General features: G+C 45.9%; 1 protein-coding gene across 1 annotated transcript; it reads left to right on the top strand.

Annotated features, from left to right (window-relative positions):
- Positions 1-1,551: 1,551 nt before the first annotated feature.
- Positions 1,552-27,663, top strand: LGI3 (leucine rich repeat LGI family member 3; the record flags this gene model as incomplete). Its single annotated transcript, XM_081333446.1, has 8 exons — positions 1,552-1,784; positions 8,906-8,977; positions 15,954-16,025; positions 16,794-16,865; positions 17,325-17,396; positions 18,677-18,846; positions 21,326-21,490; positions 26,846-27,663. The coding sequence occupies 8 exons, from the start codon at positions 1,552-1,554 to the stop codon at positions 27,661-27,663; spliced, it is 1,674 nt and encodes a 557-aa protein (XP_081189572.1).

Raw genomic sequence — 27,663 nt, forward strand, 5'->3', positions numbered from 1 at the left:
TTCTTGTCTGGACTGCCTTGAAAGGCTTGACCCTGTGTCTATTCAAAGTAGGGAAATAACACTGACAACAATGAATCCGCTTGCGTAAGATGGCAAGAATGGTAGATAGTAGCCCCTTTGCCAGCTAACAATTCCATTAAAAGGCACCAGCTTTTGTCAGATGTAATTTGTGTTATCTGAGGCATACAGTGGCTAGGCCAATTTAAGAATTAAATGGGGGTGAGGTGGGGAGAAGGGGGAGGTAGATATAGGTCATACATAATGCATCTCATGAAGGGAGTTGCAATTCACAAAAATTGATGCCTTTTTAAGAAAACCGAAAGTCAGAAAAGGAGCTACTAGATTCCTTCCGATTTGGGATACCTCAGACTAACATGGCTGTCCTCCCGTAATGTGTGACGTGGGCCACCTTCTGAGCAGCAAAATCAATGGGGAAGCCAGATTCATTTAACAACCGTGTTACTAATTGAACAACTGCAGCGATTCACTTAACAACTGTGGGAAGAATGGAGCAAAACCCGTCCAACAATTATACCAACAGAAATTTTCAGCTCACTTGGGTCATAAGTTGAGAACCACCTGTACATACATACATACATAAGTAGCATTTGCATTATTCTCTTTTATGGCATGCAGTATTATGCAAAGCATAAGCATGGAGTTAAGAAATGGTGAGACGAAGAAATTAAAGGCTTGAATTTAAAAAAAGGAAATCCAGCCTAGTTTAGATCAAGTTTTCATATTAGTTGACCCTTACAACCTCCACAGTTCCTCAAGTGTCCCAATGTTGCTTCTAAGGCTGCCTTTTGTTCTACACCTGTCAGGTTTGAGATACGCAGACATCAGACACCCACCGAAGGGACACCAGGCAGGTCTTTGCAACATGACTCAGGGGATGAGAAGATGCATTGTGCAAATCCATATTAAGCACACACCCCAACCCCGCCAGCGCATGGCACAAGATTGCCAGGATTGCCAGCGCCACAGCGCCGGCAGAGGCGCGCCCCACGACCCTGCGCGTGACATGGGGACTTCTCTGCCCCCTCGAAAGTCAGCATCCCACTTGTGTCTTGCACCCTCCGTGCAACCCAAGCCCCCGCTTTTAGCATCTTTGGCAGCACTACGGGGCTCCTTGCCTCCTGTTCCTCAAATGGCTCTTTCTCTTCGCCCCAAAGTTGGGGGAGGCTCCCCTGCCTCTCGCCCCACCCAGGAGCCGCGGGTGCCACGTGCTTTCCCCTCCGTCCCGCTGACCTCGAGAGCCCCCGGCGCTTCCCCGGCCCCGCTTTCCCCCCCCCTCGCCCTCCCCCGCCCTCGGCTGGCGTTTGCAGCCCGCTCCCGCGCCTCCCTCTCTGGCTGCCGCCCCCGCGCCGGACGGAGAAGCCGAGCGCTGCTCTCTCTCTCTGCAGGACCGAAGCATCCCGCTTGCCAGTTGGGCTTGGGCAGCCGCCGCCGCCAGCCAGCCAGCCAGCCAGCCGCGGAGCAGGAGGAAGCCGGCCGGCAGGTCGCCTGTGGGGAGCGGCGTCTTCCCGGGAGAAGCGTCCGGGAGAGGCGATGGCCGGTCTGCAGCGCTGGAGCCCGGGCTGCCCCGCGGGGCGCCTCCTCCTCCTCCTCCTCCCGCTGCTGCTGCCCTTGCTGGGCCTGCCCTGCCTCGGGGGGCCGGTGGTCTCCCGCCGCGCGCCCCGCCCGCCCCCCTGCCCGCCCAGCTGCTCCTGCACCCGCGACACGGCCTTCTGCGTGGACTCCAAGGCCGTCCCCAAGACCCTGGCCCGGGACGTCATTTCCCTGTGAGTGGCAGCGCAGACTTCGCGCGGGGGGGGGGCGGGCGGCACCCCGCAGGGCAGCAGCTGTTTATTTATTTATTATTTATTCATTCATTCATTCATTCATTCATTCATTCATTCATTCATTTATTTATTTATTTATTTATTTATTTATTAATTATTTGGACTTATATGCCGCCCTATCTCCCGAAGGACTCAGGGCGGCTAACAACAGTAGCATAGAACCGCGTTTCCCAACCTTAGGAACTTGAAGATGCGTGGACTTCAACTCCCAGAATTCCCCAGCCAGCTATGCTGGCTGGGGAATTCTGGGAGTTGAAGTCCACGCATCTTCAAGTTCCTAAGGTTGGGAAACGCTGGCATAGAATAGATACAGAAGTTACGATAAAGATTAAAATTAAAGGCCTCTGTACAATAAATTAAAATTAAAATTAAAATAAATTAAAAGTTAGAGTTAAAAATTATAAACGAATGGTTGCAAGTTGAGAACTAACTGTATATATTCTTCCCCCCGCCACCCACCCAGAGGCTGCCCTGAAAAGTGCGAGGGCGCCGGAGGCGACGCCAGAGTTTCTCCCGGGGGGGGGGCGTCCGTCCCGGCCGTCGAGGGTCCCCGGAATTCCCAGCCCGCTTTTTCCCTTCTTTTCACCTGAGGGAGAAAGAGACCCCCGGCAAGGCCAGGGCGGGATGCCTGCCGGCTGCCGTTTGGAAGGCGGGCTGCGAGGGACGGAGCCGCCTGGTTTTTTTCCCCTTTTTCCCCAGCCGGTGTGTTGTTCGGTTGCCACAGCCAGCCTTTCCTCCGCCGCTTGGCTTGGGCGGGCTTGGGCGGGGTCTTCTTGTGGGTCTGGGTCTGGAGGAGAGGGGATGGCCGAGATCTAGAGCAAAGAGTAATAGGGTTGGAAGGGATCTTGGAGGTCTGGCTCGTGGCAGGAGATCCTATGCAATTCCGGACTTCCTTTAGGATTGATGGGATGGATACACATGGTCACAGAAAGAACAATAGAACAGAGATGGAAGGGATCCTGGAGGGCCTCCAATCCAACACCCCCCACGCAAGCTCTGTGTGTGTGTGTGTGTTGCATGTGTATGTACATTTCCTGACACATATACATACATAATCACCAAGTATTAGTTCTAATATACAGAAATACATACTGTATAATGTATACTGTATAATGTATCCTGTAGAGGGCCAGTTCGGTCCAATGGTTAAGATACTAAGCCATCTAAAGTTGCCAAAGTTGAGAAACACTAGATCACAGCTACCCAAAGTCGTATCTCTAACCATGAAAATTCACATTAGTCACATCTAATCAACTGTGAAAATTCTCCAACTTGGAGAGGTTAGGTATCTTATTATGTTGTGAGGACCCAATTATGCATTCACACAAATTCTAGACAGTCATCTGTTGGGGATGCTTAAACTGAGCCAAAGACAACCAACTAGTTCTTTTCAGCTCTAGAAAATTCTAGGATGCATTGTCTTTCATGTATGTGTGTATATCTATCTATCTATCTATCTATCTATCTATCTATCTATCTATCTATCTATCTATCTATCTATCTATCTATCATTATCTATCTATCATCTATCTATCTATCTATCTATCTATCTATCTATCATTATCTATCTATCTATCTATCTATCATCTATCTATCTATCTATCATCTACCATTATATATCTATCTATCATTATCTATATATCTATCTATCATATATCATTATCTATATATCTATCTATCATATATCATTATCTATATATATATCATATATCATTATCTATATATCTATCTATCATATATCATTATCTATATATCTATCTATCATCATGGTGGAGCAGTGGGCTAATGCCTCCTTAAGTAACACCAGCTGCCTGCAATTAGTGCAGGTTCGCATCCCACCAGGCTCAAGGTTGACTCAGCCTTCCATCCTTCCGAGGTAGGTAAAATGAGGACCCAGATTGTTGGGGGCAATTAAGCTGACTTTGTAATAATGCCGCTTGGGGGGGGCGAAAGCCCTAATAAGCAGGCATATACATAGAATGAAGGCTACTGCTAAGCTTGTAAGCCGCCCTGAGTCTTCGGAGAAGGGCGGGATATAAATGGAATTAAAATAAAATAAAATAAAATAAATCTATCATTATCTATCATCTATCATTATCTATCTATCTATCTATCTATCTATCATCTATCAATTTATCAATCTATCATCTATCATTATCTATCTATATCTATCTATCTATCTATCTATCTATCTATCTATGGCGTATGAACATAGTAGCCATGGTTAGTACAGATTTACACTTTACCATGGCATATAAAGCAAACCATGGCTATTCTTAACTTAAGCCACGCTAAGACTGTTGTTTTGGTAGACATTAGAAAAAGAAGTATTATACTTGATTAAAAATAGGATATAATTCTAACATACACTGGAAAATAAAATAATAAATGTCCATATTCAGGGTCCATCAGATGCCAAATTTGCAACTCAGTGGCACTGCGGCAAGTTTCATGTGAATGCACAACCATTGCTTACACTGAAACATTTTAAAAAACATCTGCAATTGCCAGGCTAATAGACAGCTGCTATCCTAACATGGCATCATTAGCATTTTTGAAAAATAGTTCCTACACACACTTGAAAAGTTGAGGATCAACCTTATGCCAGTATCTGAGTTTAAGCAAGTCTTGGTTCTCCCATCCAAGCTATCTCTGCCCTGAAGACGGGTTTCTTATCAAGCTGATTATCAAAAGAATAGCTGTGCTCACACAACACCCTTAACCAAGTCAACCAAGTCTTAGTAAGTTCACCATGTGTGTGTGTAAGTGCATGTGAGCGTTCAACCAGACTGTGCAAATCCAGCGTATGTGGTTAGTTTATGACTCCAACAACAAGAAAATTAGACTAGCCTAGAAGATCTTGGCAGCTTGTCCAGGATGATTAGTTCTGAAGGATATAACAACTACTGGCAATTGTCAATTTGAAATATTATAAGTTGCGTGACTGGATGTGCAGCAAAGTTGCATAATATTCCAAAGGGAAGTTCTACGAACATTAAGAAGAGACACTATATGTGGTCCCCTGTATAGTGACATGATACCGGTAACAGTCTTCCATTATTTGAGGAGCTGTCACAGAGAAGCAGGGATCAACCTTCAAAGCGCCTGGAGGCAGGACAAGACGCAAAGGATGGAAATTAATCAAGGAGAAATCCAACCTAGCTCTAAGGAGGAATTTCCTGACAGTGAGAACAACTAACCAGTGGAACAGCTTGCCTTCAGAAGTTGTAAATGCTCCAACGCTGGAAGTTTTTAACAAGAGATTGGACAGCCACTTGTCTGCAATGGACTCTAGGATCTCCTGCTTAAGCAGGGGAATGGATTAAAAGACCTCCAGCTCTTGTTATTCTGTGTTCTGTACCTTCACGCTGTCGAAGGACCTGCAGTAGGACGGGCTGAAAACGAATACAAGTAACAAGGAAGACATTTTGTCAGACTTTTTAGAGAAACATACTAAGGATTAAAACTCTTGAGAGCAGAATAACTCCAGATAATAGGGTGGGTGGGGTGGGTGGGCTCTCCTCGGGAAACTCACGTCAGCAGAAGCTGGACGGTGACTTGTCAAGAGTTGCCGCTTCCTTCTCTAATAGCTTTGCTTTAAGCCAGGGGTCTTCAAACTTGGCCCTTTTATGACTTGTGGACTTCAACTCCCAGAATTCCTCAGCCAGCTTTGCTGGCTGAGGAATTCTGGGAGTTGAAGTCCACAAGTCATAAAAGGGCCAAGTTTGAAGACCCCTGCTTTAAGCAGTGGGTTGGAACAGATGACCTTCAAGAGTTTTTTTTCCCCAGTTCTTTAAATCTGCAATTCTGTAGGGAGAAGCTAAAACTTCACTGCTGCCAAGAGATCATTTCTGCACCACTGCACAATGCAAATACTTAGGTGAATTCCTTAGGTGAGATGGGCGGTATAGAAATGTGACAAATAAATAAAAAATTTGATTGCCTTTAGTTGGGGGTGCCCTTATGTTCATATTGGGACCTCTGGGTGGTGTCCACGTGCTTTCCGACAGCCTTCTCCAGCCAAGCGTTATCAAGGTGCTTGACTTCCATCAGCCTCAACTAGCATTAATGAAAGCTACCCAGAAGGCACCACCTTGTCTGGACCCTGGTGCAAAGGAGTTTCAGGACCCTCCCAATATTCAGAATGCTAAACACATTCAGGCGTTTCTTCCTCTTTAAAGGCCAAAATTGCCGCAGCCCCTCCAGCAAAAGCCGGCCTCGCTGATCAGAAATGGTGTGGGATGCGAGGCGACATCCCCACCGGTGGGCCAGCATTGATTTGCTGAAGTGCTCTGGGGGCGTCTTGCCAAGCAGCCTGAATCACAGCAGGACAAGGCAGCATTCAAGGCTTCCTCTCCACCTTGGGGGGAGGGGGGTGTCCAAGTGTCGCAGTTTCTCAGCTTCAGGACATAGAGGAAAGACAGCTGAAGGCTTGGGCGGGGGAGGGGAGGGTGCTCAAAAGAATCAAGGGGGTGGCTCGGACAGTGTGATTGATGCTGGGCAAGTTTTAGCTACATCCCGGCTGCCATTTTGACTTATCTGACCATACCCTGAGGGTAGTCCCAGAAGTTTCCTATACAGTTGGGAAAATAGAGGGGGGGGGAATTCTGTATTCCTGAAGACTCTGCAGGAGCTGCATCCCTGGAGGCTGCTTCTCGGTGTCCGTACGCAGCGTTTGACAGAAGCCCCAGGGACGGCACCCGTGTCATGCAGACCACTCCTTAAACCATGCAAATGACACCTGCGTAATTTCCCCTTTCCCTCCGTGGCAACTCTCGTGAATTTCATGGATTTTTGGGGGAACAATGCAGGAGCCGATTCTTGGATATATATATTTTTCCCACTTTCACAATCTATTATAGGCTGGTATTTCCTAGGGCTATATTGATATAAATGATTACTTATTGAAATATTTTGAAATATTGTTTGAATAGTTTGAAATATTTATGTACATATTTTGAAATATTACTGCATACGTACCTATTATTGAATCTTCATTTGTTACTTATTATTTAAATGTTATGAAATATGAAATATTAATAGTTATTTGTTTTAATACCAATAAGTAATGCTTTAATAAGAAATATTATTAAACTATTTTATTTATTTATGTATTTATTTATTATTTTAATATAAATACATAGAAATGTTAATAAATGGTTTAATATTATTCATCATCAAATATTTTAAATTGAAAAGAGTCTGGTTAACGCTCAACAGCAGCCAAATTCAGTGAGGTGCTGCCATCTAGCTGGCCAATGGTCTATACCAGGGGTCGGCAACCTCGGCTCTTTTATGACTCGTGGACTTCAACTCCCAGAATTCCTGAGCCAGCATAGCTGGCTCAGGAATTCTGGGAGTTGAAGTCCACGAGTCATAAAAGAGCTGAGGTTGCCGACCCCTGGTCTATACACTTGGTGGCTACAAGTTTTCTGGAAAAAAAAAAGACATTGATTGACCAAGACATTGATATTATAGATTTTTGACAGCTAGGGTTAGCAGTTGGGGAAAAAAAGCCCATTTCAGGGGTTGCAGTGCAGCCAGGCAAAGAGGCCAAACATTCACCCGGTCTTTGAATGACAGGCATGTTCCTTTTATGTCTGTTCTCGGGACTGCAGCTCGCTTAGGGACATGCTGAAAAGGGTCATCACCCAATCCCCCCATCTTCACTTGCGCGCCATGGCTCCGTCCCGGAAGCAGGTGCCCTTTTGGAGTGGCTAGAATTCATGGTGGCTGCTGCAAACTAGTGCTCACTTCTGGAGGACAGCACCCGCATGGCCTGGATGTTGGGGTAGCTGAAGAACAGAGCAGCCCCCCTCTGGAGATTGCAGGCTGCGTGGCTTCACCCAAGCCAGGCGCCGTTTGGGGAATAGGTGCCAGGAATGGCAGCTGCTCCAAGACGGCACCTGCTTCTCGGTCAGAGCTGGGCTGCCTGCAGGGTCCGTGTCTCTGCGTGGCAGAGTGGCGCTTCAGAAAGCAATCTGCCATCCCGAAAAGCTCAGAGATCCAATAGTGACCGGGGTGGGGAGGAGGGCACGAGACCCAGGGATGGGGGAGAAGCACGCCCATGGTCTGTGGGGGCCCTTTGGGGCGGGAGAGAGATCAGAGGGGAGGCCCTGCAGCATCCACGTAGTCGGTCTCAGGATGGACGGATGGCCAAGTGCCTGAATTTTGCTCATGCCACCAGAGAGGACGCTGCAGCATCTGTAATTTCGGGTGGGTTATAAGTCTTTTCGTTCAGCGCCATCGTAATTTCCAATGGTTGCTGGATGGACGGCTGTAAGTCGAGGACCACCTATACAGGAACCTGGAATTTAAATTGCGGAGTGGTGAAAGGAATGGCCTATGTCAGCGGTAGGCAACTTCGGCTCTTTTATGACTTCAACTCCCACAATTCCTGAGTCAGCTATACTGAGGGAAAAGGGAGAGGTTTCCAAGCTGAGCTATGCTGACTCATGAATTCTGGGAGTTGAAGTCCATGAGTCATAAAAGAGCTGAGGTTGCCTGCCCCTGGTCTATGTCTAGACTGGAGTTTCTCAGCCTTGTCAGCCTTGAGACTTCAACTCCCAGAATTCCCCAGCTGGCTCCCTCTCTGATTCCGGGGAGTGTGGGGGGGAAGAGACCCACAGAGATGCATGTCATGGCACAATCTCGCAAATGATCCCATTTGGGCCATGTGCACTGTGACATCATTTCTGGCATAATGCCAACCCCTCCCCGAGTTCCCCCCAGATGCCCTTAATCTTCCTTGGCTGGAAATGGGCTCCTGGTGGGATAAGCACGCTACAGCTTGGCCTGAGAGCTTTTCCGGACTTGTCTTTTCCCACAATTCTGCGTAGCAACTCTGCGGCTTCAGGTTACCTCTAATCCCAATCTGCATCCCCAAGGCCTGAATTCACCCGATGTGCACCCTACCCAAGGCAAGTTGCCCAACGTAGGCTTGCTTGCCCCGAGGGGTGAACAAGATCCAGAGAACCACAGCCTTGCATTTCTCAGACTGGCTGGGCACAGGGGTGGGCAGCAGCTCCTCGCTGATTTCTGTCCCTCTCCTCTTTTTGCAGGACCCTGATCAACGCGGGCTTCAGCGAGTTGAAGGAGGCGGCCTTTGCTCATCTTCCCTCCCTGCAGTTCCTGTACGTCTCTCTGCCCCCCGGTTGCTCGGAGAGGGGGAACAGAGCCCCAAGTTATCAGCGCAGAGCCTTGACCCAAGAGCTTCCCCAGGGGAATGCCTGCCTAGGGGCATTTGGCCATGGGAATTTCTTGGCAGCTGGCAGGAGGACAGAGATCCTGTGCTTTTCATAGCAAGGGCAGCAAATCTTCCTATCGGGCACGATGGCACTCTTGGGAACTGGGTTTCTCAACCTTGGCAACTCTCCGATGGGCGGGCTTCAGCTCCCAGAATTTCCCAGCCAGCCGTTTGGGAGTTGCCAAGATGCTCTCCAAGGAGTACGTAGGCTTTGATAGTTTCTAGGGCCAGATGTGAGGAGTGGGGTGGGAAATTCTAACTCTCTCCCGTTCAGTTTGGAGATTCCCTTTGAGGCGCAGCCCTTCCCCAGAACGAGGCCTTTTCCCCAAACTTCATGACGTCCACCCCTCCCTCCATCTCCTTTTTGAAGGAGCCTAGAATCAGAAGTGGATCTGAGAGAGGTGAAATGCAAGAACGCTTCCTTGAAAGGAACGGAAAGTCACATTTTGGATATTTTCTGGATCTCACTTTGTTCCTGGATGCATAATCCCTGGATGCCAGTATCCCTCAACCATCCCAACCTGGTCAGTTAGGAAAGAAAGACCTCTGGCCCATGATTAGCCAAATGTATACTTTACTAAAGCCAAGGTGGTTACAGAAGTGGCAAAGCTGGATCTGAGCTTTTCCCATGCAAAAGATACAATTAACTACAATTAATGATACCGTGCTTCCCTGAAAGTAAGGCCTACCCCGAAAATAAGCCCTAGCTTGATTTTTTGGGGTGGGCCTAATATAAGCCCTACCCCAAAAATAAGCCCTAGTTTTGGGGTGAGGCACACACTTAAAAATCAAGCTGGGGTGGGGGTGTGGAGCTGTCCCACGCGCCCCACACCCACTTTCCCGGCAGCCAGGCCTCTCCTCACTGGCCCAGGTCTTCTGCGCCATCTTCTGCAGCCAGGCCTGCATTTCTCAGTCACAGACCTCTCTGGAAGGCCTCTGCAGCCGAGAACACAGCTATGGAGTCAAGTCATAGCTCGGTTCTGCAAGGCCTCTACAGCTGAGAACGGAGCTATGGATTGAATCCATAGCTTGGTACTCGGCTGCAGAGGCCTTCCAGAAAGGCCTGTCTGCGAAATGCAGCTGAAGAATGAAGCTGATCCTTCGGTCGTAGAAGAAATGGGCTGGCTGGGCGGGGCTGTCGGTGCCAGTAAAAAAGCCACTCTCTGAAAATAAGACCTGGTGCCTGTTTTGGAGGCAAAAAAAATAATTATAAGTTCTGGTCTTATTTTGGGGAAAACACGGTAACATCGTTGCTCAAGAGCTCTGGGTTCCACTTCAGTCCAATTGGATCTATTCTTGCAGGTCTGGCAAAGTGCTCTTAATCTAAAGAGAATTTTGACCCAGCCCTGGCCAATCTTTTGGGCTTGGCGTGTCTGAAAATTGGAAAATGCCTAACTCTGCTGGCTTAACGCACCCTCACACTGCAGCCTCCCCAAGACTGCTGTGGGTCACAGGAGCCCTTTGCTCTTGGAGCAGTTTTGGAGGCTGCTCTTCCGTGGCCTCTGCAGCCTGTGCAAACAATGTGGAAGCATGTCCTAGTCACGCATTGTTTCCATAGCCTCTGAAAATGGCGCGAGAACAGGGCAGAGAGGTTGTTGCTGGGTGTTGGTGAATGTAGGTGTGTCACCCAAAATGTTGTGATGTCTTAGCCTTGACACCTATGTAGCAGGTTCACCATCACTGCCCTATCCCTATTTTAAGTAATTTTCCCCTTGCAAAGGGGCACTTGGGCTGTCAATTGATGGATTCATTAACATGAATTCACGTGGCTCTTAATTTTGTGAGATATTTTGATTGATTGATTGGTTGATAGATTGATTGTAATTTTCAATTCATTCTTCTCGTGGAGGATTAATGGAATGGGAGAAATCCCCAGGACTAAAACAAATTGCAGATCCCTACATTTAAGTTCTTCTATTTCATTTATGATTAGAAGCTGATTGAATTATTAAAATATTCGTTTATAGTCTAAGAGTTCTACCTTTGCAGTAATCAGCGTTAAGATCTTAAGGTTTTGCATACAAGGGCTTTACTTTTCTGGAGAAGATGCAGCTGTTCTGTGGCACAGCTGGAGTGGGGCAGTGCTGATTTTGAAGATGCGGTGCCTTTCGCTTCCAGATTTTTCCTTTATGCTACACTGCATGTCTGTTAACAACTATCTGTGAAGTGGCTTTGCTAGATCAACACCAAGCATAACTTGTGGTCTAGTTCAAATAAGGTTTGCATACGGCTGAGTTGCTAAGTGGGTCATTTGCTTCCGGAAGGAGCCTCGATTAGTAGAAAGAGAGATGGCAATAGTAGACAGAAAAGGGGGTTGAAAAAGTCAGGATGGCAGTATGAATGAATGAACCTTTATTGTCAAAGTACAACCATGTATACATTGAGATTGGCTAAGCCTCCCTTCGTGCCCCACCCCCAACTCACAGTGACACAAACCCTCCATCTTATTACACCATGTGAACTAATTGCACAACGCACCGGCCTCGCAAGTCAATCATGCATAAAGTTTATAAAATTATTTCCCGTTCAAAAGCCTAACAGCCCATGGATAAAAGCTGTTCTTCAGCCTGTTGGTGCGGCTGGCTATACTCCTATATCTCCTACCTGATGGTAGGAGAGTAAAGAGATACCGTCCAGGGTGTGAGTCATCCCTGAGAATCTTCCTCACTCTTCCAAGGCAACGAGCCCTGGCGAGGTCATCCATTGGTGTCAGGGGACAGCCCACAATGTCTTATGCTGTGCTCACCACCCTCTGTAATGCCTTCCTATCCACGGCTGTCAGGCCAGCATACCAAACCACAATACAGTGCGAGAGGATGCTCTCTATAGTAGACCAGTAAAAGAAGGTCATTAGCCGTTGTTCTACCCTGTTCTTCCGCAAGACCCTGAGGAAGTGGAGTCTCTGTTGGGCCTTTCTGGCCACCTGGGTTGTATTAACTTTCCAGGTCAGATCTTCGCAGAGGTAGACACAATATTGTATAATGACACAATAGAAGCCTCATTCCTTTTAATGTGTGTCACAGTGGACTGTAGGCAATAAATATCATTTTACTGAAATAACATACTGTATGGTACTAAAATGGAGTCATCTCTCTGGCTATATATATGTTGAACTAACTTTTATATTAACATTTTATGGATGTAATTTTCATTTCAACAAATGTTACTTATTCATTATTCTATATATTGTTTCCCCTTCATGGATTACTGCCTTGTCGTGGCGAAGGGGCTTGCGTAATTCAATGAAGCTATGAGCTATGCCGTGGAGGGCCACCCAAGACGGACAGGTCATAGCAGAGAGTTCTGACAAAACGTGATCCACTGGAGAAGGAAATGGCAACCCACTCCAGTATCTTTGCCATGAAAACCCTATGGACAGTACCAAAAGGCAAAACGATATGACGCTGGAAGATGAGCCCCTCAGGTCGGAAGGCGTCCAATATGCTACTGGGGAAGAGCAGAGGGCTAGTACTAGTAGCACCAGAAAGAATGAAGCGACTGGGCCAAAGCCGAAAGGACGCTCAGCTGTGGATATGTCTGGTGGTGAAAGGAAAGTCCGATGCTGTAAAGATTTTTTCTCCATAGGAACCTGGAATGTAAGATCCATGAATCAAGGCAAGCTGGACGTGGTCAAACAAGAGATGACAAGACTGAACATCGACATCTTAGGTATCAGCGAACTAAAATGGACAGGAATGGGTGAATTTAATTCAGATGACCATCAGGTATACTACTGCGGGCAAGAATCCCTCAGAAGAAATGGAGTAGCCTTCATAGTCAATAAAAGAGTAGGAAAAGCAATACTGGGATACAATCCTCAAAATGACAGAATGATCTCAGTTCGAATCCAAGGCAAACCATTCAATATCACAGTAGTCCAAGTCTATGCCCCAACCACCGGTGCTGAAGAGGATGAAATTGATCGGTTCTATGAAGCCCTACAGCACCTTATAGAACTAACACCAAAAAATGATGTCCTTATCATCATAGGGGATTGGAATGCTAAAGTAGGAAGCCAAAAGATAACCGGAATAACAGGCAAGTTTGGCCTTGGAGTACAAAATGAAGCAGGGCACAGGCTGATAGAATTTTGTCAAGAGAATACGATGGTCATAGCAAACACTCTTTTCCAACAACCCAAGAGACGGCTCTACACATGGACATCACCAGACGGTCAACACAGAAATCAGATTGACTATATGCTCTGCAGCCAAAGATGGAGAAGCTCTATACAGTCAGTAAAAACAAGACCAGGAGCTGACTGTGGCTCAGACCATGAGCTTCTTGTTGCAAAGTTTAGGCTTAAACTGAAGAAAGTTGGGAAAAGCACCAGGCCAGTCAGGTATGAATTAAATCATATCCCCGTTGAATATACAGTAGAGGTGACAAATAGATTTAAGGAATTAGATCTGATAGACAGGGTGCCTGAAGAACTATGGACAGAGGTTCGCAACATTGTACAAGAGGTAGCAACCAAAACCATCCCAAAGAAAAAGAAATGCAAGAAAGCAAAATGGCTGTCTGAGGAAGCTTTGCAAATAGCTGAGGAAAGGAGGGAAGCAAAAGGCAAGGGAGAAAAAGAAAGATACGCCCAATTGAATGCAGAATTCCAGAGAATAGCTAGAAGAGATAAGAATGCCTTCTTAAATGAACAGTGCAAAGAAATAGAAGAAAACAATAGAATAGGGAGGACCAGAGATCTTTTCAAGAAAATTGGAGAGATGAAGGGAACGTTCAATGCAAAAATGGGCATGATAAAGGACCAAAATGGCAGGGACCTAACAGAGGCAGAAGAGATTAAGAAGAGATGGCAAAATTACACAGAAGAACTATACAAGAATGAGCTTAACGTCCCTGATAATCACAATGAGGTGGTCACTGACCTCGAGCCAGACATCCTAGAATGTGAAGTGAAGTGGGCCTTAGAAAAGCTGAGCAACAACAAAGCTAGTGGAGGTGACAGTATTCCAGCTGAGCTATTCAAAATCTTAAAAGACGATGCAGTAAAAGTGCTACACTCAATTTGCCAGCAAATTTGGAAAACTCAACAGTGGCCACAGGATTGGAAAAGATCAGTTTACATTCCAATTCCAAAGAAAGGCAGTGCCAAAGAATGTTCAAACTATCGCACCATTGCACTCATTTCTCATGCTAGTAAAGTTATGCTTAAAATCCTACAAGCTAGACTCCAGCAGTATGTGGATCGAGAACTACCAGAAGTACAGGCAGGATTTCGAAGAGGCAGAGGAACTAGAGATCAAATAGCCAACATACGCTGGATCATGGAGAAAGCTAGAGAGTTCCAGAAAAACATCTACTTCTGCTTCATTGACTATGCTAAAGCCTTTGATTGTGTGGATCATAACAAACTGTGGCAAGTTCTTAAAGAGATGGGAGTACCAAAACATCTTATTTGTCTCTTGAGAAACCTATATGCGGGCCAAGAAGCAACAGTGAGAACTGGACACGGAACCACTGATTGGTTCCAAATTGGGAAAGGAGTCCGGCAAGGCTGTATACTGTCGCCTTGCCTATTTAACTTATATGCAGAGCACATCATGAGAAAGGCAGGGCTAGATGAATCAAAAGTTGGAATTAAGATTGCTGGAAGAAATATCAACAACCTAAGATATGCAGATGATACCACTCTAATGGCAGAAAGTGAAGAGGAACTGAAGAGTCTCTTGTTGCGAGTGAAGAAGGAGAGTGCAAAAGTTGGGTTGAAACTAAACATTAAGAAAACCAAGATCATGGCATCCGGCCCTCTCAATTCCTGGCAAATAGATGGGGAAGAAATGGAGGTAGTGACAGATTTTATTTTCCTGGGCTCCAAGATCACTGCAGATGGGGACTGTAGTCAAGAAATTAAAAGACGCTTGCTCCTCGGGAGGAAAGCCATGGCAAATCTAGACAGCACACTAAAAAGCAGAGACATCACCCTGTCAACAAAAGTGCGTATAGTCAAGGCTATGGTCTTCCCAGTTGCAATGTATGGCAGTGAAAGTTGGACCATAAGAAAGGCTGAGCGCAAAAGAATTGAGGCCTTTGAACTCTGGTGCTGGAGAAGACTCCTGCGAGTCCCTTGGACTGCAAGGCGATCAAACCGGTCAGTCCTAGAGGAGATCAACCCTGACTGCTCTTTAGAAGGCCAGATCCTGAAGCTAAAACTCAAATACTTTGGCCACCTAATGAGGAGGAAGGACTCACTGGAGAAGAGCCTAATGCTGGGAAAGATTGAGGGCAATAGAAGAAGGGGACGACAGAGAATGAGGTGGCTGGATGGAGTCACTGAAGCAGTAGGCGTGAGCTTAAATGGACTCCAGAAGATGGTAGAGGACAGGAAAGCCTGGAGGAACATTGTCCATAGGGTCGCGATGGGTCGGACACGACTTCGCAACTAACAACAACAATATATTGTTTTCTGAATTTACTGGCACTGCTGTATTTGTGGTTGCCATTTTGTTTTGGTTATATTTATCATATCTTCTGGCTGTTATACTTATCAATACATCTGTACCAAAAAAAGAAGAAAAAGTCATGCAAAAGATAACTGCACTGATCCAAGCACCATCCCTTTTAAGGTGTAAACCCAGTGTGAAAAAGGGAGGTTGGATCATGCAATCAGGGGCACCATCATCACCTTTGGGACACCCCTTCATCCAACATCCTGATATCTAAAGGGCCTGTTAAGAAGCAATCCAAGTTAAACGTAAAAATTGAACTGAAATTAAATAAAAATGCAAGAATGTTTAAAACAATCTTAGCGCTATTTAGGAAATCTTGGAACAAAATATGGGTAGTCTGTTTTACCTGTCTTAGGCTGTCCCCTGACCAGCTCTAACACTTCTCTTTTTTTCTTGCAGCTTGCTGAATTCCAACAAATTTTCCTTGATCAGAGACAACGCGTTCACGGGACTTTTTCACCTGCAATACCTGTACGGAATATTGGTAGCCTTTCTCGGGCCCTTAGTCAGAGAATGGGGTGGCCTGGGCAAAACTTTTGGGGGGAATGACACTATGCACGAGGGCATGCAAACCTCACATAGGGTTAAAATATGATGGTCTAGGCTGGAGAAGGATTGCAGGAAAGATTTGGAAGTCACCTTTCACACAGACATACTGGAGAGGCTTAGCAACCTTGGATCTAGCACTGGATCTGTTCCTCTCCTTTCTCAATGATAGCACCTAGTTCTTCCTCTTCGGCATGAGAACTACAGGTAGAGACCTCCCCATTAGCATGGGAAGATCTTCCTCTGGCAGAGGCTGAGCCATCTCTGCCTGTAGCAAGATCCAGTCCTGCTAATGATCTTCTATAGACATAGGCTTGGCTCGCTCTTTCTGCTCCAGTGCTGGTTGCAGGGCACCTGCATTGAGGTACTAATCAAATCCCACCCTGAATCTTTGCCATGAAGCAAAACCCCTCTTGACCAGGAAGAGTGAACGTTTGTCCTAGGAGTGTTGACTCTGGACTTCAGCATCCCTGCAGAGGCATCTGCTGACTCTGTATTTTAGCCCAAGTACCATGGAAAGGGGAGAGTGCTTTGGGTTGACAACCTCAAAGAAGGGAGGCTAATGGTTGTGTTTGCAGGGCATCTGGACCTTTTTTGGGAAACACAGGTGAAGGGAGATGGGATTTGCTGTTAGGGGGTGGGAGGGGATGGAGAAAATGTAGGCGCTCGCCATCTTGTTTTTTGTTTTCTCAGGTTCATCGAGAACAACGACATCCGGTCTCTGTCAAAAAATGCCTTTCGTGGGCTTAAGTCCCTGACGCATCTGTGAGTTTTCATGTACACAAACGCACCCGGCTCTTTTCACACACATCTGGCTAAAGTGTCTTTGACTTTCTCCAAAGCCTAATATAATTCTTATGTCTTGGTAAAAAGTAAACAAAAAAAAAACCATAGTATCTGCCCTCATGGTGACCAAGACCTCTGAGGTGAATTAAGGTTTCTGATTGTTGCAATAATTATTTTCCTGAGAAGGAGGCTTCTGTTTTTCCAGCTCATTTTCAGGGTCTGAAATTCTCCACCCTGAATGAAAAGTGGAAGAGAGTGCTAGGATTTTGTTTTTCAGTTGCACGAGTCTTCACCACTCTTAAAAAGGATGAACATTTGCACATTGAAGTAATGTTAGTTGCAGCTCGCCCTGCAAGCCTCCCTTCCATTGTTCATTCTTAATGTGAGGATCATCAAATGTTTGGCATAAAATAGTTGTCCTTCCCTCTTTTCTTCTAGATCTTTGGCCAACAACAACCTGCAGACGCTGCCCAGAGATCTCCTGAAGCCTTTGGATATCCTTAGTGATCTGTAAGGCTCTCTTTAGGTTGGGAATGCTGTAAAAATAACAGTAACAGGAATAATGGTACAGGGATGTCCATTAGGTGGGCAATGTCACATCATCATGCAAATTGCACAAATTGCATAATCTGTACCATTTGCACAGTGATCTCATGATACATGCAACATTATTGTGTATTCTGCTAGAGGCCTATGATAACCTGGCTAATTCTTTCTGGAACTAGAAATGTCTACTCTATATAATTGTTAATTTCATCAATAAGATGTCCTAAGATACAATTAATGGGAAGACTTTGTACGACACAAGCCAAGTGGGACAATTTAAGACAAAGTTCCCAAATCAATTGATGTAAATAATGAATGGAATAGGAGGGAATATGATTTAAATGCACACCTATTTTTTTCCACTGAAACCACAGAGAGTGAGAAAGGAGAATATATATGACTGGATGGTGTTTCAGATTTTTAAAGATATAAGTTGCATACTTTTTAGCCCGGTTCCATACCAATTAAGAGAATGACAAATTGGAGACAATGAGAGCCAAATTCCCGTTTCCTCGGAGGGACCTAGAGCAGGAAACAGTGCCAGGAAACATTGAGTTCATTGGCTTTATATAAAGACTTTTCAGTTATGTAACAGGATGCTCCAAGCCTTAATTTGCATAACATAAAACATTCCATTAAAAAAGGACAGTGTTAGGCTATGTTATGGATTGTGCAACATTTTCTGTCCTCATCTTCTGCTGATTAAATTGTCAGGAACCAGTTCAGGAATCATCCTAACTTTTTTGAGGTTCACAACATTCCCCAACTGTGCATGTGGTTTAGCCTATACCAGGAGTAGGCAACCTTGGCTCTTTTATGACTCATGGACTTCCAGAATTCCTAGGCCAGCATGGTTCAGCATGGAAACCTCTCTCTTTCCCTTCAGCATGGCTGGCTCAGGAATTCTGGGAGTTGAAGTCCATGAGTCATAAAAGAGCCAAAGTTGCCTACCCCTGGCCTAGACAAACTATCCAACCAATGATAGGTTTACAATTCAATATAGAAGTGCAACAAATGGGTTAATTCAGTAAAGCAAGTTGTGTCAAGGCAGATCTTGATGGGTCTCCCACCAAAGAGAAAGATGCTAGAACCAAATTTATATCTGTAGTTCTCCCATAAGAGAACTGACCCCCGTTTCCACACTTAGTTTGTCTACAAACCACTTTCTTTGGACAATAGGGCCTTGTCATTAGAGTTGAGATGGAGAAGTTCAGTGATGGTCCCTAAATTTTCCATCCCCACAGAGATCTTCGGGGCAATTCTTTGACTTGCGATTGCAAGATCAAATGGCTGGTAGAATGGATGGAGAACACCAATGCCAGCATGCCTGCCATTTTCTGTGGCAGTCCTTCTCAGTACCAAGGCCAGAAGATCCGAGACCTCCCTCTAAAGGACTTTGACTGTATCACCACAGGTAGGAGTGGATGTCTTCATGTGGCTCTCTAAAAAAGTGTACCAGAACTTATATATCAGTCCAAGCTTTTATTGATCAAAGATGCATACATGTTCTCCAGCTGCTTCTGGGGCTTAGGGTGAAGTTTCCTCAATTTCCTTGACAACTTCCAAACATTTATAAAGGCTATCAAGTAAGATGAGAATTCGCTGGTGCAAACTTTTCCTATTTCCAGAGATGTCACAGGCATGGGGATGGATTTGTTTGTAACGTTACAATATTTAGGCCAGTTAACTTAAAAGTATTATTGACGTTACTTGACACGTTTTCAGCGAGGCTGCTGGAATTTCTAAAATAAGGTTGCACATAGAAATAAGCACCAGGTGCCAAAATTCACCTTATGATCATCTGATATTTCAAATATAGCACGTCAAGGCCAAATTATGTTCAAATATAGAACATTATTTTATTTTGAAACTGACATGGTGTGATATCTAAAGTGGCCTTTCTGGCACCAATGTTAAAACTCATTACCAGGAAAAAATATTTTTCAGTCTGAAATTACGGTATATATAGTTTTGATAACATCTTTTTAAAATATTTGTTGTATTGACTTATTGTAAAACCATATAACGGTTATAATTGGGTAAAAGTCATCATGTATTTAAGTAAAAAGGAAGGAAATGACTGCTTATTAAAATTGGCAAATATTTTTTTTAAAAAGACCATAGTCTTGGGCCCAGAATGGAACAATGCAATGGATTGGATCAGAAGTCACCAACCAGTGGTTGAAAATGGTTGAACCGTTGCAAGCTGTGGAGAAAATGTTTCTATTCTATTCTATTCTATTCTATTCTATATTCTATATTCTATATTCTATATTCTATATTCTATATTCTATATTCTATATTCTATATTCTATTAATTCTATATTCTATATTCTATATTCTATTCTATTCTATTCTATTCTATTCTATTCTATTCTATTCTATTCTATTCTATTCTATTCTATTCTATTCTATTCTATTCTATTCTATTCTATTCTATTCTATTCTGTTCCTGTTCTGTTCTTGTTCTATCCTATTCATCCGAGGGAGTTCTCTCTCTGGGCAGATGTGGGGGTGCGAGCTCTCCAGGGGGTTGCTCGCTGCTGTGCTGTTGGAGCAACAGCCACCGTCTCCACCGCACCCACGGCGCCTCCTGTCATCTCCGTTTCCACGGTCTCTCCTTCTCCGCTTCCAACCTCCTTGGTCTGTTCTCCCTCCTCGTCTGGGCAGCTTCTCAAAAGTTTCCACGCATGGCTCGCTTCCTCCATCGGGTCTGACTGCGCATCATCGGAAAGCAGCTCTGTCCTTTTCTTTCGGGCCTTTTTCTGACCTCGAGTGAGAGTTATTTTGGGGGCTCTCTCCTCCCAGTCCTCTCTCCTCCCGACACCAAGTGACCATCTTGGTCTTGCAGCATCTTCTAGGGCAACAGCTTTCTCCACCAGGTGCAGGTGCCTTCTCCGGGATAAGTCTGAATAGCTGCCTCGCTGCAGTCTTTGATTCCAACTTCTCCCATCTCACAGCCATGCAAAGACATACTGTGCATGACACCCCCCCTTGGTAGCGCAATTGCCTCTCCGGGTTGGGCACTATTACAGACCTTGCTTTATGTAAGGACCTGTCTCAATTAGGTCTCCGAAGAAAGCAGAATTCTTGAAACTGGCATTGTCTCAAAAGGAACTTTTATTGAGAGTTAGTGATGGCAAGAGAGCAAAGCAAGGTCTGAAGATTTGGCGTGCAAAAGGGTATGTCAAAACTCCTCTCCTCAAGGTCCAATTGGCTAGTTTAAATCCAGCCAATCTACAGGTGCCAGAGTGTTATGAGAATCTGGAGGTTTAGCGCCTTTCTCAAGGTCTCTCTCTGTTTTGTTTCCCAACGGTCTCAGGCTCTGTTGTTGCCTGGAGATAAGGCAGATGTTTCGGGTCGCATTCCTCTCAGCCAGAGATAGGGAAGGAGGGAGGATACCCCCTACAAAGCAGAGCAAAGCAGATAATAATTCCCCATGCAGGCACCCCGCCCCAACAGAATGGCAGGCCCCAAAAATGAATACACAAGCAAAAGCAGGGAAGGAAGAAATGAAGGGATTACATTTGAGGGATTCTGACAAAAGGTAAGATTTGCCTGAAGCAGTTGGTGAAATAAATCCAGATGGCAAGTACGGAAGGGATTTTGGTGAGGACATTCAAGGCTTGGTTGCAAGTGAAGATGGGCATCTGCCAGAGGGGTAAAACAAATAAGAGGGCCGCTATCATGTCAAAACGGGGGAAGGCCTTGATCATGTGGTTGCGGCCATCATCTTGGATTTTTTTTTACTTCTATTGTAAATGCTCCTGCATCAAGAAGATCCTTGGATGGAACATATATTTTGTAGTTCTGGTATCTCGATTGTAAATTCCTCCAGGCTTTAACAGGGACCACTTAAACATGATTTGTTCTCCTCCTCCCCCTCCCCCCAGACTTTGTGGTGCATCAGGTGCTGCCTTTCCAGTCCATATCTGCTGAGCCCTTCATGTACTCCAGTGACCTCTACATGGCTCTGGCCCAGCCAAGTTCCAGCAGCTGTACCATCTTGAAGTGGGACTACGTTGAGCGTAAGCTGCGAGATTTTGACCGCATCCCTGGTAAGACACACCTGCAGGGCAAAAGGGGACCTCGATTCACCCTGGTGTGGCTAGAAAGCAAACTGATTGGACACATGTGGCACATAGTAGGAAGGGTTGGGGATTCCTTTGCAATCTGAAATGACAAATCTTTAGGAAGCAAAGTGACCTTTGGCCAAGGGTAGGCAACCTTGGCTCTTTTATGACTCGTGGACTTCAACTCCCAGAATTCCTGAGCCAGCATGGCTCAGCTTGGAAATCTCCCTTTCCCCTCAGCGTGGCTGGCTCAGGAATTCTGGGAGTTGAAGTCCACGAGTCATAAAAGAGCCAAGGTTGCCTACCCCTGACTTAGGCTGTCAAAAAGCTGTCAAAACCCTGTAGATTTAATTAAAACACTTTTATGGCTGCCAATCTCAACAATATTAAACAAGACCACAAAAAATAAACATATACATAAATGACAGCTACAAGTAGCACAATGCCATAGTAACAAGATGTAAGTCAAACCCCCCCCCAACTATATAAACCATTATACAAACCAGTCTCATCAAATCACCAAATATTATTAGATATAAATCCTAGAACTTAACATAATTCAGACATGGGTAAAGTCAAACTAGAGTTTTAGACTTCAAGAAAGCTGACTTTAGCAGAGTGAGAGATTAGGAAGGATTTCATGGATGGAAATTCTAAACGCAGAAACAGTTCAAAATATCTCTATTAGTAAGAATTAAGTCCAGTATAACTGTCCCTCTAGTTCCCACCACAACCTTTTGGGTGACAAAGTTGTCAACTACACATGGTCAGGAACCTGTTTGATTTCTCCCTTCACATAGAGTTTGCTTCTCAGTTGATAGGGTAATTAAAGTCCCCACTACTACAGTGGCGTGTTTCCTGCTCATCTTAGCTAACTGATTAGCAAGTTCATCTATTTCCTTTGGCTGCTTTGGTTGTTTGTTGTACACACCTATAGTAAAGTCATTTCTTTTTCCTAATATTTACCTAAATACTTTCAAAAAGACTTTTATCCCTAAACATCAAATGTGTCTTCCCCTGATATCTTAAGACTACAGCTCACAATCAGAAAGCCTGTTTCCAAGTAGAGGTGCTAAGTGTGATAGACATAACTCTATGATGCTAGCTTAACGTGTCAAGTAACTTTATTGTGATTATTAAAGAGCAGAAAAAAAAGAGAAAATAGTTTTTGAATATCCAGAACATTCAGTAATAAAAAGGAATGATTCATAAAAAAACTGCTAAAAAGCATCATTCCTTAGTTAAAACTTCCCTAAAATCTAGAATTATAAACCTGAAAAACCTGAGGAAGGTACAGTATAGTAGCTAAAATAACAACAACAACAACAACAAAAAGACCAGTGGGTAATGCTGAAGTAAAGCCATTCCCTGCTCAAACAGGTTCAGTTGCTCTTAATTATTGTTTGTCTAATTTTATGCACCACCACGTAGAACTTGGCAATCTTATAAGTTGTTAAGGGTTAATATCAGAAAGTAAGGCTTGCATGTACTACTGGTCATTATATCCTGTTTTACAAGCCAGGAGAGGGGCAATTAGAGCATTTGGGGATGTTATGTAAAACTGGGAGTATAAAAGAGCATATTCACTTGGTTTTTTTTTTACACGTCCTGAGTCACAAGGTCATCCTTGTAAAGGGTATAGTATCTTTTTATATCTTCCAGTTAGGTGCTGAAAGTTGTGCAGGCTAAGATGAAGGCTGGTTGGGAATATTAAGATGTGTGAGATAAATGGCTGGCGCTCAGTTATAACTTTGTCCAGGGTTGGAAGCTGAGTAATATTTCCCCCATCCGTTTGTCAATTTTGTCATACAAACATTGTTTGAATGTGATTCTTGCCTGCTCATAGCCCGCAGATAATAGATAAGTGGGGGAAGAGTCCTAGGAGGGAAACCTTGTTATAAACTGCTTGTTTCCACCCACTTTGAAGCTTCTCTTCTAATAGCAGTGAAATATCAGCTTCATCCTAAAGAATAGCATGTAGCTTGCCAAATTCTGGTCTCCTCTCCTCTCCACTCCATTCCAGCCTTCATGCGTAATGAAACATTAGAGACACTGTGTGGAACTTGAGAAATTGTTTTTAAGAATTTAGACTGGACAGGTTTTAATGGTATACCTCCATTGGTATTACAACAACAACAACAACAACAACAACAACAATAATAACAACAACAATAACAACAACAACAACATCTTAAAATAGCTGCTGAATTCATATGTGCATTTTGTGAGGCATAGTTGACATGAGCCCTTTTATGTCAGTTAGTCTGAAAGATTATTCCCACATATCAAAAGCTTTTTAGGGTGATTGTAAATGGCATTATTTTAATTTTAGAGTACCGTATATACTTGAGTATAAGCCGACTCGAGTATAAGCCGAGACCCCCAATTTCACCCCCAAAAACTGGGAAAAGTTGTTGACTCGAGTATAAGCCGATCCGCCGTTCTGCAAGCCTCCGCCGCCAGCGGAGGCTGGATCCGTGCTCTGCAAGCCTCCGCCGCCGGCGGAGGCTGGATCCGCGCTCTGCAAGCCTCTGCCGCCAGCAGAGGCTCGATCCGCCATTTTGCAAGCCTGAATACACAGGAATACCCTGTGTGGCCGCGGCTCTCGGGGAAGCCCTGGCTGTCCGCTTCCTCGCTCCACGCTGCCATTCGGGGCCCGCGCGTTCCCCGGGCAAATCGCGGCGCCCAGCAGGCGAGGAAACACGCCCGCTCCAGTCGCCCCCCCTTCCCTCAGGAGACGCGAAGCAAGTGACCGCCCGGAGCTTACCGAGGACTTGTGCGCGGCCGAGGCTTCGGTGCTTCCAGGATCGTGCGCACCTCTCCCAAGCCGCCGCCGTCCGGAGACCTGCCGAAGTTTGGGGAGGTGCGCGTGCACCTCCCCAAACGTCGGCAGGTCTCCGGACCTCCGCGCCCTGCCTGCCTGCTTCTTTCCGCTGCGGAAAGAAGCAGGCAGGCAGGGCGCGGAGGAACGGAGACCTGCCGACGTTTGGGGAGGTTTGGGCGCCTCCCCAAACCTCCCCAAACGTCGGCAGGTCTCCGTTCCTCCTGCCGACGTTTGGGGAGGTTTGGGCGCCTCCCCAAACCTCCCCAAACGTCGGCAGGTCTCCGTTCCTCCGCGCAGACCTGCCGACGTTTGGGGAGGTTTGGGCGCCTCCCCAAACGTCGGCAGGTCTCCGTTCCTCCTGCCGACGTTTGGGGAGGTTTGGGCACCTCCCCAAACCTCCCCAGGTCTCCGTTCCTCCGCGCAGACCTGCCGACGTTTGGGGAGGTTTGGGCGCCTCCCCAAACCTCCCCAAACGTCGGCAGGTCTCCGTTCCTCCTGCCGACGTTTGGGGAGGTTTGGGCGCCTCCCCAAACCTCCCCAGGTCTCCGTTCCTCCGCGCAGACCTGCCGACATTTGGGGAGGTTTGGGCGCCTCCCCAAACCTCCCCAAACGTCGGCAGGTCTCCGTTCCTCCTGCCGACGTTTGGGGAGGTTTGGGCGCCTCCCCAAACCTCCCCAGGTCTCCGTTCCTCCACGCAGACCTGCCGACGTTTGGGGAGGTTTGGGCACCTCCCCAAACGTCGGCAGGTCTGCGCGACGTTTGGGGAGGTTTGGGGAGGCGCCCAAACCTCCCCAAACGTCGGCAGGTCTGCGCGGAGGAACGGAGACCTGGGGAGGTTTGGGGAGGTGCCCAAACCTCCCCAAACGTCGGCAGGAGGAACGGAGACCTGCCGACGTTTGGGGAGGTTTGGGGAGGCGCCCAAACCTCCCCAAACGTCGGCAGGTCTGCGCGGAGGAACGGAGACCTGGGGAGGTTTGGGGAGGCGCCCAAACCTCCCCAAACGTCGGCAGGAGGAACGGAGACCTGCCGACGTTTGGGGAGGTTTGGGGAGGCGCCCAAACCTCCCCAAACGTCGGCAGGTCTGCGCGGAGGAACGGAGACCTGGGGAGGTTTGGGGAGGCGCCCAAACCTCCCCAAACGTCGGCAGGAGGAACGGAGACCTGCCGACGTTTGGGGAGGTTTGGGGAGGCGCCCAAACCTCCCCAAACGTCGGCAGGTCTCCGTTCCTCCGCACCCTGCCTGCCTGCTTCTTTCCGCTGCGGAAAGAAGCAGGCAGGCAGGGCGCGGAGGAACGGAGACCTGCCGACGTTTGGGGAGGTTTGGGGAGGTGGGCTGAAAAATTCGGCTTATACTCAAGTATATACGGTAGTTGATTTCCAACTGATCCTCTTTAGAGTAACATAATGTATGAAGGTGTTCAGAGCTGTCTTGAGTCCAATAGGACACCTTGAGAAAATTACTGCATCTTCTGCATATAGCAATACAGGTTATGTCTCTGCTAATTTGAGTGAGTAAAAATTTAGTCTCTCCAGCTCTTTTATGACATCATTTATATACAAATTAAATAAGAGGTGCCAGTATGTAGCCTTAGTTTACACCCTTGATAATTGGAATAGGTGCTATCAGGCGAACTTGATAGGTACATCTTACTCTGAGCTTTGTTTGTTTATGTAATACACAAATAAGCAGTAGTGGCGATGAATGGGTGTATTATACAACTTGTCCCATAGCTTAAGTTGAGATATGGAGTCAAATGCTGCCTTAAGATCAACAAAGGCTGCATAGAGTGAAATAGTTGTCCAAGAGATGAATTCCTCAATAAGATGTTGAAGTATATGACATTGGTCTATTGTCAAATGGCCTACCCTGAAAGTAGCTTGTTCCTCAATAATCTTTCCTGTTCCATCCAATCTCTAAGCTTCCATTGAAGATAGTGTCCTTGTTAACCTCTGGGGGGGGGGCTTTGTGGTATCCGAAGCAGAACACCCAGATTCAGTCAGTTTTGTTCCATACAGTATTAACCTTGTGAACTCTCAAGCTTCCTTCTTCCGTTATATATTCAAGGTGGACAGTGTTTAATATTCATATGTTATTTCTATGTTAGGGTATAGATTTATACATAGGTTGTATATAGCATATTTATACTGTAGGTGTACGCATTTGAGAACAAGCCACAAAATTTCATTTTTAATGTGTGTCAATGTGCCCACAGTAAAAAATGATAGTAAAGGTCACCTATCTTATAATATTAAGGACTTATAGGTTGATAGTTGGCAGGATCAGGCTTATTTAATAAATGTGTTTAATAAAATTCCAAGGTCACTATTTGAGTATGTATTTTAAAAATAAAAATGTTTTGACTAGATGAGAATCTCTACATGGGACTATAACTCCCATCCTCTTTCACCTCTTCTTCAGATAGGTACAGAGAGGTTGGTCCTTGCGATGCAGAGGCGCTCATGGCGAGTGCCTGTTTTCTGTTCCTATGCTCTGGCTTTCTCATTTCTCTCTTGCAGCTCACTCCGCTGTTTACTGCAAACCAATTGTGGTAGAATCCCAGCTGTACATTGTGGTGGCTCAGCTTTTTGGAGGCTCTTATATTTACCGCTGGGACACCAACATTGACAAGTTCATTAAGATCCAAGATATAGACAGCCAGACGATCCGGAAGCCCAATGACATCGAGGCCTTCCAGATTGATGGCGAGTGGTTCTTTGTCATTGCTGACAGCTCCAAGGCGGGCTCCACCAGCCTCTATCGTTGGAACCAGAATGGCTTCTATTCCCACCAGGACCTGCACTCGTGGCATCGGGACACAGACGTGGAGTACCTGGAGATGGATGGGAAACCCCGGCTGATTATCTCCAGCAGCTCCCAGGCCCCTATCATCTACCAATGGAACCGCTCTCAGAAGCAGTTTGCTCACTTGGGTGATGTGGCAGACGTGCTGGATGTTCAGATGGTCAAGCATTTCCAGATAAAGAGAGACAACTACTTATGTCTGAGCCGTTACATTGGAGACTCCAAGGTGGTCAGGTGGGAAGGGCTGCGATTTACAGAGGTGCAGAACTTGCCCTCTCGAGGATCCATGGTGATGGAGCCTTTCCAGGTATCTCAGCAACTTTATCTGGCTTTGGGTAGTGACTTCTCCTTTACCCACATCTACCTCTGGGATGAAGACAAGCAGAAGTTTGTGAAGTTTCAGGAACTCTCTGTCCAAGCTCCACGAGCTTTTCAGCCCCTCCCTTTAGAGGACATGAATGTCCTCCTAGTCCCCAGCTTCAAGGGGAACACACTGGTTTACAAGCATATTGTCATAGACCTCAGTTTGTAG

The sequence above is a fragment of the Vipera berus genome (genome assembly GCF_964194415.1).
Source record: "Vipera berus genome assembly, chromosome: 8".
Taxonomy (NCBI): domain Eukaryota; kingdom Metazoa; phylum Chordata; class Lepidosauria; order Squamata; family Viperidae; genus Vipera; species Vipera berus.